This window comes from Somniosus microcephalus, chromosome 12 (genome assembly GCF_052327205.1).
Source record: "Somniosus microcephalus isolate GS21.2 chromosome 12, FLI_Smic_1.0, whole genome shotgun sequence".
Classification (NCBI taxonomy): domain Eukaryota; kingdom Metazoa; phylum Chordata; class Chondrichthyes; order Squaliformes; family Somniosidae; genus Somniosus; species Somniosus microcephalus.
Genome location: NC_140998.1, coordinates 99,314,878 through 99,329,874, shown reverse-complemented (window position 1 = coordinate 99,329,874; position 14,997 = coordinate 99,314,878). Strand labels below are relative to the sequence as shown.

The following is a 14,997-nucleotide window of genomic DNA, read 5'->3' as shown; positions in this document are numbered from 1 at the left end:
CTTAAATGAAGAAGAAAGACAATTGACTTTTTGAGTTTTCTTCATTGTTTGATATGTGTCCCCCATACAGCGTGTACCCAACTAAATACATCGAGTCATGCAAGAATGTAGGCTTTCCCATTAGGGAAATTGGTAATCTGCTTCCAGTCAAATGCAATGGCACAGATCATAGGGCATTATAGGACAGTGTTTCTCAAACTGGGGTCCACGGACCTCTCGGGATCCGTAGAGACTTTCCAGGGGGTCCGCGGCCGGAGGTAATTTCAAGCCTGCTCCTCTATTACAAAACCAACACTGATTCAGTTCTTGCGAATTATTCTCAATGGCTGGGCTGGCCTCCTCAGAGGCCACAGCTCTCTCACTTTGCAATGAGCGCTCCCTGCCGGTCGAGCCAATTCCTCTCCCAAGCGCCACAACATTGTGCCATCCTACCAACGTGATCAAAGCGCCTACGGAGGCCCCTCAAACGCGTGCCTGGACATGTTCATGCAAACACATACAATCCCACAGTGCAGCTGTTACTGAACATGCCAGTGGGACAGTATTGCGGTGAGTCATGCTTCCAGCAGCATCCCAGCATGTGCATGGGTTCTCGTGCCCTCACTCACCTTGGTCAGCCTGCTGACTGTTTTAAAAATTGTCTAGCACTAAGTGGCTAATAGTGGTCATCTGTTGCTGCGGAATGCCTAGAATTGATGTGAGAAGCAGGCACAACCATCTCACCGATATCTGTAAGTAAATACCTGTTTTCTCAAAAGCATTATTAAAACACTCTTTGCATGCAGCACTTTCATATGAGTATTATTTATAGTATAATTTAGATGGGGGGTCCATGATTACTAATCGATTTGATGATTGGTCCTTCAACCAAAAAAGTTTGAGAACCACTGATCTAGGAGACCAAATGTAGCAGTGCTCATCTACCATGTCATTTTTACATGCTTGCTAGGAAAATGATTTTCCAAGAACAAATCAAGTTAGGCTTTACTGCTACAGTGTGTGATAGGTGCATATCAAAGAATGAAGACCTTGAATGATAGGTACTCTATCTCTATATGAAAGTATCCAATAAGCTATTGCTACCCTGTATAGTGGTCCATTCTAGAAAGCAGTTGATTGTCCCTTGGGCACTTGCCTGCATCATTTGTGGCAACAGTGTATAGCTGTTTACTTGTACAATTAAAAACATTTATTTTGAAACTGCATATTGCTAGTGAGAAAAGTCTCTTCAATGCATTTGAACCTAGTCAGTCAGTCAGTTGTGGGCCTTTGAGTCAATGAGTGGGATGGCTTATTGAATGAAAATTTAAAAGTCCACTGCCACATTCTGTACAACATGAGGATAAAATCCTTCAGATTTTCTTTGTGCAAGACCTTTTAAAATGAGTACACTGCATTTATGTAATGGTGACTAGAATTTATTGGTATCAAAATAATCGCATACAGTTTAAGCATGTGTTTCCTGTACATGATTTTGATGTCTATTGCACAAAAAATTGGATATAATCCAATTAAACTCACCCTTTTAGTGGATTTTAAATGTTGTTAGATTATCTGAGATCCTAGCTCATGGTATGTTCACAGAATTGTCTTCTGTAGTTATACGTTTGTAGTTTACTTTTGTGTGTCCTAGTTTTTGTCTTTTTGTGAAAGCACTTTTTCATTACTACTATTACTCTTTGCTTTTATTCCCTCTTTTCATTTTAAATTTTATTTTAAAGCCATCGGAAGCCGATCCATTGGTGATTGTGTTTGTCCATCGGCCTCTATGCGCAATGCTAAAAGTGCACCTGTTCTGCTCCATACTACTTCCTATCCTTACCTGCTTGACCTAGTCCTCACCCCCTTTTTTGATGATCTTCCAGGTAGTTCCAGCTCTGCTTACTTCCTGTGCCTGTTTACCATTTGTATTGTTGCTTGCTTGGCTATTCTAACCGCATAACAATTAATGGGACTTGTAAAATGGAGCAGAATGAAAAAGCTTAGTTTGTTGCTAAGTTAATTAGTGCTAGAAATTGGGAAACAAATTACAGGATAAATATTGAGTCTGTTTTCTGCTACAAATTTGACTTGCATAAATTAGCCAGCCTCTCTCTTATTGCATTAATGTTTTTAGCCATCTATTTACTTGAATGTTTGGTGCAAACATTATAAAATTTTAAAACACCTGCAAAAGCTAGAAATCTGAAACAAAAACAGAAAAGGTTGTAAATAAATAGATCAGTCAGCATCTATGGAGAAAATAATATTTCAGGCAGGGCCCTTCAGAACTGAAAAGTAAACAAGTGTGTTAATAGAATTGGAAAAAATGGAGGCATGGATGTGTGTGTGTTTATATATCCTTTTTTTCTAATTCTATTAAAATATAAACATTAACTTTAGTAAACACTACAGAGATGATATGTAATTTTAACAAAGCTAAGTTGGGTTATGAAATCGCAGGTTATGGAGATTGCAAAAGAAATGTAAAATAAACATTATTTATATTCATTGTGTGAAATAGTTTGATTTTTGTGCTCCTGTGTTTTTTTGTCACAAGCCTTTAGAAGATTCCTGTAAATAATAAAGATTCCCTTTTTCAAGCAAATGAAGCAAGTCTTGCATGTTAATACAATGCTCTTCCATTTAGCCAAACCATCTGAAGATGGCAAGTTGCTTCTAATAACTGGAAATCCAGAATCATTAGTTTGGGAAATGTAGTTCAAAAGATTGACAATTGGATATATGGGATAGCATTATACATTATTTTACAAATAGTACAATAAATGATTGACAGTGGTCAGAATTGATATACTGATCTTTGTGGCATTCATCTTTCCATTCATTAAGCTTGATGTATTTTGTCCTGAGCTGGCTTGTACAGATACAAGGGATGGCTGGTAATGGGAATGTTTGTTTTGTTGGAAATTCCAGTCTCCAAATTATAACCATTAATTGTGGTTTATTTTCAAGATCTTGATGATGCCCAAATTTTGGCCCGGCCTACTCGAATAAGGCATTATTCTCAGAGTGAAGAAAACACCTCTGAAGTATTTAGTACTGTACGTGAAGAGCAGCCAATGCCACGAAGCAGCAGCACGTCTGATATAATGGAACCATTCATAGCTGAAAGAGTTAAAGGTGCAGTTCCTGTCATTGACAGCTCATCAGTTCCTTCAAGTTTGCAAAGTTCTGCTGAGGTGTTCTCATTATCTAGGTCCATTGAAAGTCATTTTACAGATACACACAGTACAGAATGCTCTCTGGAAGTTGGTGATAGTATTTATGATCACCTTTGTCATCTTGTTGGAGATGTAGAAACAGTAGCATCCTATTATGAGTGCAGTCAGCACACAATAGATGACAGTGAGGCAGACTTGCTGTCCTCCATACAGAAGTATTTTAATGAGACTATTCAAGAAGCTGAGCACATTAAAGAGAAATTGGGAAAGGACAAAAATAGCATTCCCTTAAATGAAAATATTGAGTTGATGGTAGATGAGACGGACCTGGACTGTGTGGGGCTGGTAAGAATGTACCATGCTAGTAGCCAGGATATGATGTTGGGAGGGACAACTGAAGCACAGGTAAAAATACAGGACTTGGAAAATGCTGGAGAAACTGTTCCATGTCCAGAAGAAGATTATTTGAGCATTACTACATTTCCTGCTGGAGAAAAGCAGTTACCAGAGACTAATATTGAACAGCATAATTGCAAACAACTTGAAAGCTTTGAACAGGGAATTTCATCAGAGATGGAGTCAGAAAATCCAGATTTCAAACAGAGGAGAAAAGTCTATACTCGCCAGATGGCAACTGAGGTAGACCATGCAAGAGCGGTAGTATCAACGGATCATCATCGATCCATGCAGACTTGCAACAAAGTAATAGTTCAAAGTAAAAGGAAACTGCTAGCTGATGCCGCTTGTCAAACTTCTACGGTCACAGAACTTAATAAGATAACTGACGCACATAGCATGTATTCAAATAAGATTTCACACACTACCGCAATTACTGACCCACTTCAAGCTTTAAGTGCACAAAAATTTTCAGCTAACCGAGAAATCACTGATGCAGCAACACCAGAGACGCAGTACGTAAGCATAGCAAATAAGAAAAAGGATAGCAGTATGCATGTTAGTTTTAGGCCATCTACTGAGTCTGTACAGTTCCACACCCCATTGGACAGTAAGGAAGCTCACTGGAAGTTGAGACTTCGAAGACTTAGTGGTTTCAGCAGTGGCTCATCTGCACCAACTGATTCAGTGAAACCTGGTGTCTATAGGCCTCTGGACACTAGAGTTTCTCATAATGAATATAAGAACCGGAAGTCAACATTGATTACTGCTGCAAGTGCCCCAGTGCTGAAGGGAAGTACAGGTGGTAGTCAGGTGGCTGGTCCTGGAACACTTAGGTCCTGTAGCTTACAGGAATCAGTGCAGCAACAGAATTCCCTAGGTGGTGTTTACAGAACTGTTGTACACGCTTTTTCAAAGTCGAAGGCAAATGTTTCCCCACAGAGACAGAGAAAAGTACCAGCAGAGGCTCCACTGAGGGATCTGTACAGTCATGTTTTGGGATATTTTGGAAGGAAAGTTGCAGGTGAGCACTAACAGTGTGCAGCGCACAAAGGAGCACCTGTTTGGCTTGATGCAACTGAAAAGCTTTAAGCAATCAAATAGCTTGGGGATGATCACTGCTTTCCTTTATTGGTTTTGCATGCGCTTTTGATTCGCTGATATGTCCTGGCAAACATTTGTTTTTTCCCCCACAAAATTCATACTAATGTCTCCCTTTTTTGTGTGCAGGTTTTCAGTTGTTAATCTTTGACAGTAAATTTATTAGTGGTTGGTTATGGTAGCATGATGAATTGAATCTGTGTTAATGCACTTTATATTGTTTTAACTGTTTTCAGCACTAGGGGGCAGACTTTGCAAGTATAGTACACAAAGTCTCTAGAGTCTTCGATTGAGAAATTACTTGTGTTTGTGAAGGTGTATTTCATATGACTTTCAAGGAAATAAACATGTAAGATAAAACTATTTTAGAGAAGTTTTGAAGCATGGCTATCAAATAATTTGAGTTGAGTTCACATTCATTGTGTCTTGGGAAGGAAAATATGTTGACGGTAGTTTAGATTATAAAAAATTCTCTTCAATCAAAGATTAAAAATTGTTAACCTCTACTAATCTTTTTAATGTAAAATATGCTAATGCTAACTTGTGATTACCTCTAATTGCACACAGTAAGGATAGGACAATTCATATCTTGGGGAACTGCATGATTTGGCAAGTAACTCTTGCAATGCTAAATTCCTTTTATTGCTTTAATTAGTAAATAATATTGTGTTTTTGTATTAATTATGAAGTTGTGTTATTGTTTTTAAATGCCTTATTTGCTTTCAGTCAATAAGGAGGACCCTAGTCAAAAACCTCGACCTTTCAGCACTGATATTGGAAATAGTAATCCCAACATCAGTGATCTTATGGATGAGTTTATCGCAGAAAGATTACGAACTGGTACTTCAGTGGTAAGTTGGTTTACCACCTTGTATTACAATTGTATTTATAATGGCAACTCATAGCAATTGTGTGTCTGTTCTGTACTCGTCCCACGTTGCTGTTTCCTGCAGCCATGCACCAGGAAGGTGCAACACTTTAGGAAACATTAGTGGGATGAATAGTTTGACGTTGCATTTTGTAAATTTATTTTTAAGAGTTGAAAGGCTTCCTGTCCAAAGATAAGGGCCCATAATTTGCAGTCAGCAGCGAAGCAAAGGCCCCAAAGTAGGCTTCCCACAAAGATCTCATGATCTCCGTGGCGAGAAATTTGGCTTTTCCAACGCGTAATTGAAATCACGCAAGTTAATAGGGAATCCCTAACATGAGCTGCTGGGATGTCAATAAACTGCCTTAGCAGCCAATCAAAACACAGATTTCTCAGTCAGCAAACCAGGAATTGGGTAAACTCCTTTTGATTCTAACTTTTTAAAAAATGTTAGAGAAAAACAAAGATTGGGCCTCTTTTATGTGGGGAAACGGCAAACCTGAAATAAAGATGAGCAAACTTTTTTTTAAGTTTCTTAAAAAAAAAAAAAAAAAAATATTTTTTATTAAAATTGATAAATTTGACACTCCACAAAATTAAAATTAGTTTTTCAGGGCCATAATCTTTGTTTAGCAGTCAGTATGCAGTTAAAACCCCAATTATACCTAATCCAAAAGGATCTAACTTTTAATGGAATATTTAACAGCAGTATTACCACGGAAGAGCCAACGTTTTCGTCCGTTTCTATGATTTGACATATTCCAGCGCAGCCAGTGTCGGAGCAATAAATGACTGACTGCAACGTCGGGATTTCCGCGTTCGAATGCGCATGTGCTACATCCTGACGTTGCAGTCAGTTTCAAAGGGGTAATAACAGCGAACACTGTTCGTTCGCTGTTATTACCCACAGCAAATTCCGGGCCAAGGTGTCTCCACACAAGGAGGGAGTAGCAGAAAATAGAGGATGCTGTTGAGCAGAGGATTGCAGGCAGGATCCCTGCCCATCTTAAACAGAAAATGATGCAAAGTTTGAGAAGAGAAAATGGAAATTAAGGTGACCCAAATTGCCTCATTTTGGATGAATTCAAGTTTTGAGTGGTTTGCTCCTATCAAAAAAACTAACAGTGGAGCATAAAAATCTGTGCACTGTCATTGTCCTATATTCTTGTGCATGTTTTATGCTTTGATAGGCCAACAGATTATTGCTATTACTGAACACAACAAAGTAACAAAGGCAAATTTGAAAATTATTTCTTTCTCTCCGCATATAAACACAAAATTCGTATCATCCCACATGGGAATATCATAAGAACCTTTCCCTCTTTTTCTGTAAGAATTCTGTGCAATCAGGTAACCTTACCCACTGCATTGTATACTTTTTTTTGTCGTGGACCATGACTTTTTGGTAATCTGGACAGCAGTAGAGCTGTCTCTCGTATCAAAAAAAAAGTTCATAAATACTTTGCAGTTTTATTTTAAATTTCTCTTTTAAAACAAAAGTGGGGCAGATCATTTTTTAAAATGAAATATTGAAATTCTTATTCCAACATTTTCACCAAAATACTTTACAACCAATGTTCCCTTTTAAGGCAGCACTCTACAGCTCCTGCACAGCCAGCTCACCGGCTTTTAAATGGGGAAAAACCGTGCCCGTGAGGTATTTTGAATGAGCCGCGCACCCAAAAAAAATTAAACTGAGCATTGTTTATAACTTAAGTTTCTATTTTTCCATCTTATCCTTTCTCTGCTGGAGATACTCAGTTGTTCTGGGGTAAGATCCATGGGCATCAGGAATTCTCCAGTACTTTGCCAAACTCGCTATCTTCATGTATGAGCACCAGTAGCATCGCATCCAAATTGAAAAAGTCACTGCAGTTCCATATTTAAACTCTGTGCAAAACTAACTTCTTTTGTTAGAAACTGATTTAGTTCCATGCATTGCTTTTACAAATATGTTTAAGAGCACTTCTGCAGCAATGCTGTCTTGAGGACTGATGGTTCAAGTTGAATCAGAAAGCCATGTAGTGGATTGATGAAAATTGTTGTATCTAAAGCAGATTAATGTATCAACAACAACAACTTTCATTTGTATAGCGCCTTAATGTAGTAAAAGGCCCCACAGTGCTTCACAGGAACAATTGTCAAACAAATAAATTATTTCATTAGATTCACTTCCGCCCTTAACTGGAACATAATTAACCTATTCAAGCTACATAAATTTGCTATGATTAAGGAAAAAGTAATTTTATTTTTCATACTAGAATGTTTTGAGGAGGGGAAGCAGTCCTGGTAGTTTGGAAGTGCCAAAAGACCTTCCTGATTTGTTGAACAGACAAAATCAGACACGACCGGTAGATGACCCAGGCGTCCCATCAGAATGGACTTCCCCGGCCAGTGCTGGAAGCAGTGATCTCATTAGTTCTGACAGCCATTCGGATTCTTTCAATGCTTTTCAATATGATGGACAAAAATTTGAGAGTAAGTATGTTCTCATTCTGGAATTTTCTGTAAGTTTTGAGGTGTGTTCATTTATTAATATTCTGAAGGCTGCATGACCCACTGTATCTCTGAAATAAATAGTGCTTTTCAAAATAAATAACTGCAGCTTTGGATTGATTTGATTTGAGATGTTGTGAATGTCCTTTCACCTGGGAGTGAAGACCAAATTTAGCCCGGATTGAGAATCTTCTCTCTCACTCTGCTCTTTACCGTACCACCAAGTTTTTGTGGCAAGTCACATAGTACAGAAAATTTATAATGCAAAACAAGTGGAATGGTTATACATTTGGGACATTTGCTGAACTCTGAGCTGCCAGCTCATTCAAAGGGGCCATTATGATGTGCAAACATTCATAATAGTTCACATGGGGGTGCTGTTCTGAAATTGGGTTAAATCACTTATTAAGACAGAAAAGAAAGGACTTCACTGTGCATCTTGTCCTGTTACAGCTGACCTGCCAATGCTTGGTGTTCACTCTCCATGCCAGAAGTGAGAGGAAAAAATATATTGCTCATCTAAGCATCCTCTGCATACTATAGGGGTTAAGCCAAGCTTAATTGAATCTGGTGAAACCACGTGCTTAGTACGCATATAAAAATGTCCTGATGTAAATTGGTAGTACCACATGTAAATCCCTACTCGGTGCAGACTTGATGGGCTGAATTGCCTCCTTCTGTGCTGTACTATTCTATGATTCTATGATTTCCGTCTCCTATAAATCTCCAGGGCCGGTACTATTGCACCAGTCATCTGTTTGTTTTTCCCCAGCTAAAAAGGTTGCATTTTGTGTTGATCGGGTTGTACCTCTTTTGAATTAGGACAAAGCCTTTAATCTCTCCACAGTAGTAGGTCAAATTGGAAAACTACTGCTGTTATTCACAGTTAGAAAATGTATTGTGTTTTCAAAGCAGCCAGTCCTTCATTTCATCTTTTTTCAGAATTAAATTAGCCATTCTGTACTGCTGAATCTCTAGAATAAATGCCATATTGCTGTGGGCAATGGAAAATGCACACCAATAAATCAAAAGGAAAATAAAATGGAATCAATGCAAATAAAGCGGGCAAAGCTGCAACAACTATTGACCAACCACGGCCACATAGATCAAAAAAGCAGGTTTAAAAACAAATATGTGCACAAACCTGGAGGTTGAGGCATGAAATTGGAATTTAACAATTAGCAATACAGTGTGTAACTTCAGCTGGGCTGCACTGACCCAGGGAATGTATGGCTTTCATCAAGGTGAATTTGATGTACCTCTACAGTTGGGACAGTACATTGCCACCAACTTCTGCCAAAGACTTTAAATACTTTGCAAAATGCAATAGTCACTGGCACAAAATGCTTGTCACCAAGGTAGCATCCGCAGTATTTTGCTATAGCATCATTGCCTGTCATTTGCCTTTGAGTCTCTGAACACACCTGCAACTGTGTGTCCCATATTATGGTAGACAAAATTGAGAAACAAGAAAAGCGGATGAAAGACTGCCACTTTGAATCTGGAGTTACTGAGTTTAATATGTGTGGCCGCTCCCAGTCGTTGGTTGCCAAGTACTCGGTAGCAGCACTTAATTCACATTGATCATTCCCAGGTATTAACGTGAAACCTGAGCCAGCCTGCACTGAGTGCTTGGTTATCCTATTTGAAACTGAGAACTCACCAGTGCCAAGTATCATTATAAGCCCAAGGCAAAATACATAAAGACAAGGAGAAAACAATCAATGTAGAGCCTCACTTGCAAGGGCTGTACCCAACAAGAAGATTGTGGCCACACCATGAATGGCATTGAACGCAACTAGTGTTAACCGGGTTATAGTGAAGGCAAATTTAGTTTTAAGACGGACTGCTAGAATCCTATAGTGTACTAAATAAGTAGCACTTTACTTAGTCTATGCAAAGCTTTCGTGTGCCCACACTGGGAGTATTGTGTCCAATTTTGGTAATCGTAGATGGCTTCTGAGAAGGTGCAAATGAGAGGTACCAGACTGATAGATAGCTTTGGAGCACTTAGTTATCAGGATAGACTCCAAAAGTTAACCGTTTTCAAATGCTATGGGGGGATAAGATTAAGTTTTTAAAAATGATGTAGGGATTGGGTTCAGTCTGGTTGGATAGCTTATTTGAGATGGAAAAGGAATGTATTCGAGGGCCTGCAAAATTCCTAGGCAAAGAGTTAGGTTAGAAGTTTTACTTTCACAGGGAATCATTGCCCTCTGGGACATACTACCTAAACTTTGCAGATAGATACAGGTTTACCAAGTGAAGAGAACATTTCCAGTTATAGAAAATAAGTTAATTAGCTGGGATGATGAGTAATGAGCTATCGTCGTTTCCTGGAGCCTTCCTTGATTACCTGGGGGAGTCGGAAAGAATTTCTCAGGTTTTTTTCCTAAATTGTTTAGTGATTTCCCCTTTTTTGTGTCTCATGAGATTGCATGGTAAAGGGGTGGGTCAGTGATGTATGTGATTGCATCATTCCTGGATGGCCTGATGGGTCTTTTCCCATCCCTTTTGTATTTAAGTATATTCAATAAATCAATTTATGTGCCAGTCAATTGAATAATTGCCATGCTCCCTCTTGAAGGGGGGGGGGGGGTTGTCTGCTGGACGACCCCAGCCAGTGTACCCAGAAGGGTCCATAATATATTAAAAGTTGAATGGTGCCGTTTAGTGGTCCGAAAGGATTGATCTTAAACAACCATGTGCTCAGCAATGTTCCCCCTAATTGTTTTTTGGGTGCACAGCCCCTTTAAGGCCGCACAGCTTAGAGGGAACGTTGGGGCTCAGCCCGAAAGATTTTTTAATAAAGCTTGAGAGATTCTGCAAATGGCCTCCCAAAGAGGAGTTGTTTAGATCGGCTACAAATCTTTACAGAATGTCAGAACTAGGATGGAAATGGAAGATTTAAACTTCCAGACCATAATGAAATTAGAAGAAATTGTTGAAGTGTGGAGAAAATGGAAACTACGCTTCAAATATGCACAACAACTGCAGACTTGGGAGATAAAACAAAAAATGCAGGCCAGTACTTTACTATGCGATAGATGAGGAAACACAGAGTGTATATGGTGAGGGCAATTATAAATGGAAACTGAAGGTATTAATGGGTACGTTTAGAGAATATTTCACCTATCACGGAAATATAACTTGCAAAAGGCATATGTTTAATACCAGCTGTCAAGCTGAGGGGGGGGGAAATTAATCATGTAATAGCTTTATAGAAATAGTCCATACCTTTTGAGTAAGAACTCCTCAAACCGCTTCATTAAAGGCTTAATTGTAATCTGTATAATAAATTATTAAAATAGAGGCAGTTTACTAGGAGAGTAAAATGCAATTGATATTTGCATGGCTGCAGATGCCAACAAATGCAGCTACAAAAACTATGTCGTACTGGTAGTGTTATAAGTAATGAGTGAAGGAGATATGTCACTTCATACACAAACTAGTTCCAGCTGATTTACAGATTGTAAATAATTTGGTAAAGTGCACACGACAACTAGTGTTCAACAAATTATGATTTTATTAAAATATTTTAAAAATAAACCCAAAGTATGCAAAACCATTCTCATCTGGTTACATGAAGCTGATAAGAAAATGTGGTGTATGAACATAAAGACACATACCACAGTCTAGAGTTTCAAATTATGGTACAGCTAGTATAGTAGTTCTTGAACTTAAAACATGCCAGTTTGGGTGTTTGAACAAAAGAATTGATACAATCACTAACAATAAATGGCTAAGTGTGACACACATTTTGCTGACATATTTAAAGTTCTGAGATGTATAGCAGGAAAACAGAATATATGACTACACCAGATGTTCAACCAGTCATATATCTGCCAAGGAATGTTCTAGTTGCACTTTGTGGTAAAGTTTGGGATGATCTAGATAGAAAAAAGAAACTTTGGGTAATAAAGGAAGTCAAAGAACCAAGCCCAAATAGAAAGAAAACTTGCAGCTTATACTGTTTGAGTGCAAAACATTCTGCCAGTAGGTGTATGCAAGAAATTTGGTGGTGGAGACTGATCATAAACCTCAACACTATTATGAAAAAGCTGCTCCATGAAACTCCACAAAGACTACAGAGCACGCTATGTAAGTTGGAAAAGTAGTTTGACATAGAATACAAGAAAGGTACAGAGCTGTATTTACCCAATGTATTGTGACAACAGATTTTAAAGATGATCAAATAACTGTGTGCATGACATCCTGTCTCCTGTCTGAAGCAAGACTAGGTGAGATTAAACTTTAATGAAAAGTATATTAAAGGCACCAAGGAATTGAAACGTCAAAAGGTTACTAGAGATGGATGTTCTCGCTTGGTATGTCGGTATAAATTGCAGATAAGGTTAGCTGATGGCCATCATTACATTAGTTTTATGCCGTAAATTCTATGTAATCAGTCAGCCCAATAGGTCTATGCCGGTGTTTATGCTCCACATGAGTGTCCTCCCATTTTACTTCATCTCACTCATCCCATATCCTTCTATTCCTTTCTCCCTCATGTACTTGTCTAGCTTCCCCTTAAATGCATCTGTGCTATTTGCCTCAACCACTCCATGTGGTGCAAGTTCCACAGTCTCACCACTCTTGAGTAAAGAAGTTGTTCCTGAATTCCTTATTGGATTTATTGGTAACTATCTTGCATTTATGGCCCCTAGTTTTAGACTCCCCCACAAGTAAAAACATGGAACGCATACGAAAAGTGCACAAAGAGCCAGTGAAAACACAATGTTTCATGATAATCTTGGCAGAAAGTTGGTACTGATTTATTTGAACTTAATACAAATTAATACTACTTAATGACATTTTTTGAACTTCAGTTAGCCAGACCAAGAGTTTAAATATGAAAGTGCATTGCAACCAGCGATTTATTAGATATGGTATCTCAGATGAAATAGTTTCTGATAATTGGCCCAGTTAACAAGTATGGAGTTGAGGAAATTCAGTGATGCCTACAGATTTAAACACAATCTCATCACCATGCTACTCGTAAACCAACGAGAAAGCTGAGCAGGCTATTCAAATTGCAAAGAAAGCAACCAGTTAAGACTCGCATCTAGCCCTGCTTGATTATCGAGATGGTATGATGTTGCCAGCACAATTATTGATGGGATGGACTGTAGAACACAAACAATACTTCCACCTCCAACATCTACTTTGACCAAATATTATCCAGGAGTTTCACATCAGCTCAACCACAATAAATGTAAGCAAACAATGTACAGCAATATGAATAAGGAGCCTGGCCTTTTAAAATCACTGCTACCAGGAGATACAGTGAGAGCGCATTCAAAATAAATGGAAACAGGCAATTATTCTGCATAAGAGTGATTAACAAGGATTATAGAAGAGCAGATGATAAAACAGAATTGATCACTTCAAAACATCTGAAAGGTTGGAGCTGGTGTGAAAAGAGCTGACAAAAAACTAAAACAAACAAAACCTGAGATTGGAAGGAGTGAACTGGAATGGAGGTACTCAACCAGAATACAAAAATTTATATGATGAAATATAATCATCTTGTATAATTTTATGTTCATTTGAATTGCGTTTTTTTTTAAAGTTGCCTTAAATAAAGTAAAATGTAAAGATAAGTTATGTAGGACCATCTAGTCAGAGATTGGATTGACATTAAAAACATCATATGCCCAGCCCTGAAGCAGACATTTTGAATAAAGCTTGAGACATGCTGCAATCTGTCTCCTGAGAGGAGCTGTTCAAATCGCCAACAAACCTTTAATAGGATTCACCTGATAATTTCTCTTTTTGCACAAGCATCTCAGAATTGAAACCCTTTGTTGGAGAGGAGGAAGACGACCATGATGAGCACCTCAAGCAGCTCAAAATGGAAATCTTTTGTTGGGGAGGAGGAAGACCACCACAATAAGCACCTCAAGGATGGCATATTTGACAAGTTTCAGCTTTACAGAAGCCACCAATTTAGATGGCTCAAAATCTGAATATACTCTGATCCGTAGAACCCTTTATGCAGTGCATGCATCGATCACCGCCAGTAACTTTCATACAGTTTGTTTTGCCTGCTTTCCTGTGGGCTGCGGTCATATCTGTGCTGTCATCTGAGAGTTATTTGGATCAGGCCTCAAAACAGATCAAGGAGTGAATAGAACCATTTTATAGTGACTCAGTTGAAGATTGGCAGGGTGGCTTTACAGGTTTTTTTTCCCGGCCTAGGAAGCTCACTATGCACAATACGAATCTTGAATGTCCAGCTGAAGTATGGTTGCATTTAATTTTACAAATATAGCTGCAAGGTCAGATGTGGCAAGGCCCACTGGACAAATACTATTTCTCATCAAAGCAGACTGCTGTGCTACAGCAGCAGTTTACATCTTGGACTTGCTGAGGTCTCTGACATTTGCTTTGCAGCATGGTATGGATTCATCTAGTGTCACATCATTAGAGTAACAGCAGCAATGACTGCAAATGCTTTTGCCAGGAACAGCATATTTGATGCCGAGATGGAAACATTACTGCAAGTTTCATGGGAAATTGCAAAAAAGAACGGCCCAGTTAAGTGTTTGTCATTCAGCTGAAGGGCCATTGACCAAGCCCAGTATAGTAACAGCCCTTTTGTGGGGCTTCTGAGTTCTGTACCATAAAATGGCCCATTGCTTGGGCCTGTGATCAACACCAAGCAGACCTATGCTAAAAGGCATTCACCATAGTTCCTTTTGTGATTTCAGCCAACTTCCAGTCTCCCAGCAATGACTTGAGGGATATTCCGTAACTACATTGTTGGCGTTAGTTTCAGCATGTACAATTCGTAAACTGCAACCACTTATTCTAGTTCAGCCTTATGGTTGATTTTGGAATTCTGATTAGGTGGTTTTTAGAACTCTCAAAAGTTTCTATCAAACATTTCCCAGGTTCAGTTAGGTCCATTGCTTTTATCTACACCAATCTGAAGTAAGACATCATTTTCATTATTTAAAAACTCATACAGCA

The 14,997-nt window shown here is 38.6% G+C and overlaps 1 protein-coding gene across 1 annotated transcript in view; it reads left to right on the top strand.

Moving 5' to 3' along the window:
• The window catches only part of ralgapa1 (Ral GTPase activating protein catalytic subunit alpha 1), a 251,419-nt gene that overhangs the window by 113,410 nt on the left and 123,012 nt on the right, over positions 1-14,997 (top strand). Inside the window, exons 17-20 of the mRNA XM_086002312.1 lie at positions 1,722-1,865; positions 2,953-4,581; positions 5,385-5,509; positions 7,788-8,075. Of these exons, the coding sequence (XP_085858438.1) occupies positions 1,722-1,865; positions 2,953-4,581; positions 5,385-5,509; positions 7,788-8,075 (2,186 nt within the window). The remainder of the gene's footprint in view (positions 1-1,721; positions 1,866-2,952; positions 4,582-5,384; positions 5,510-7,787; positions 8,076-14,997) is intronic.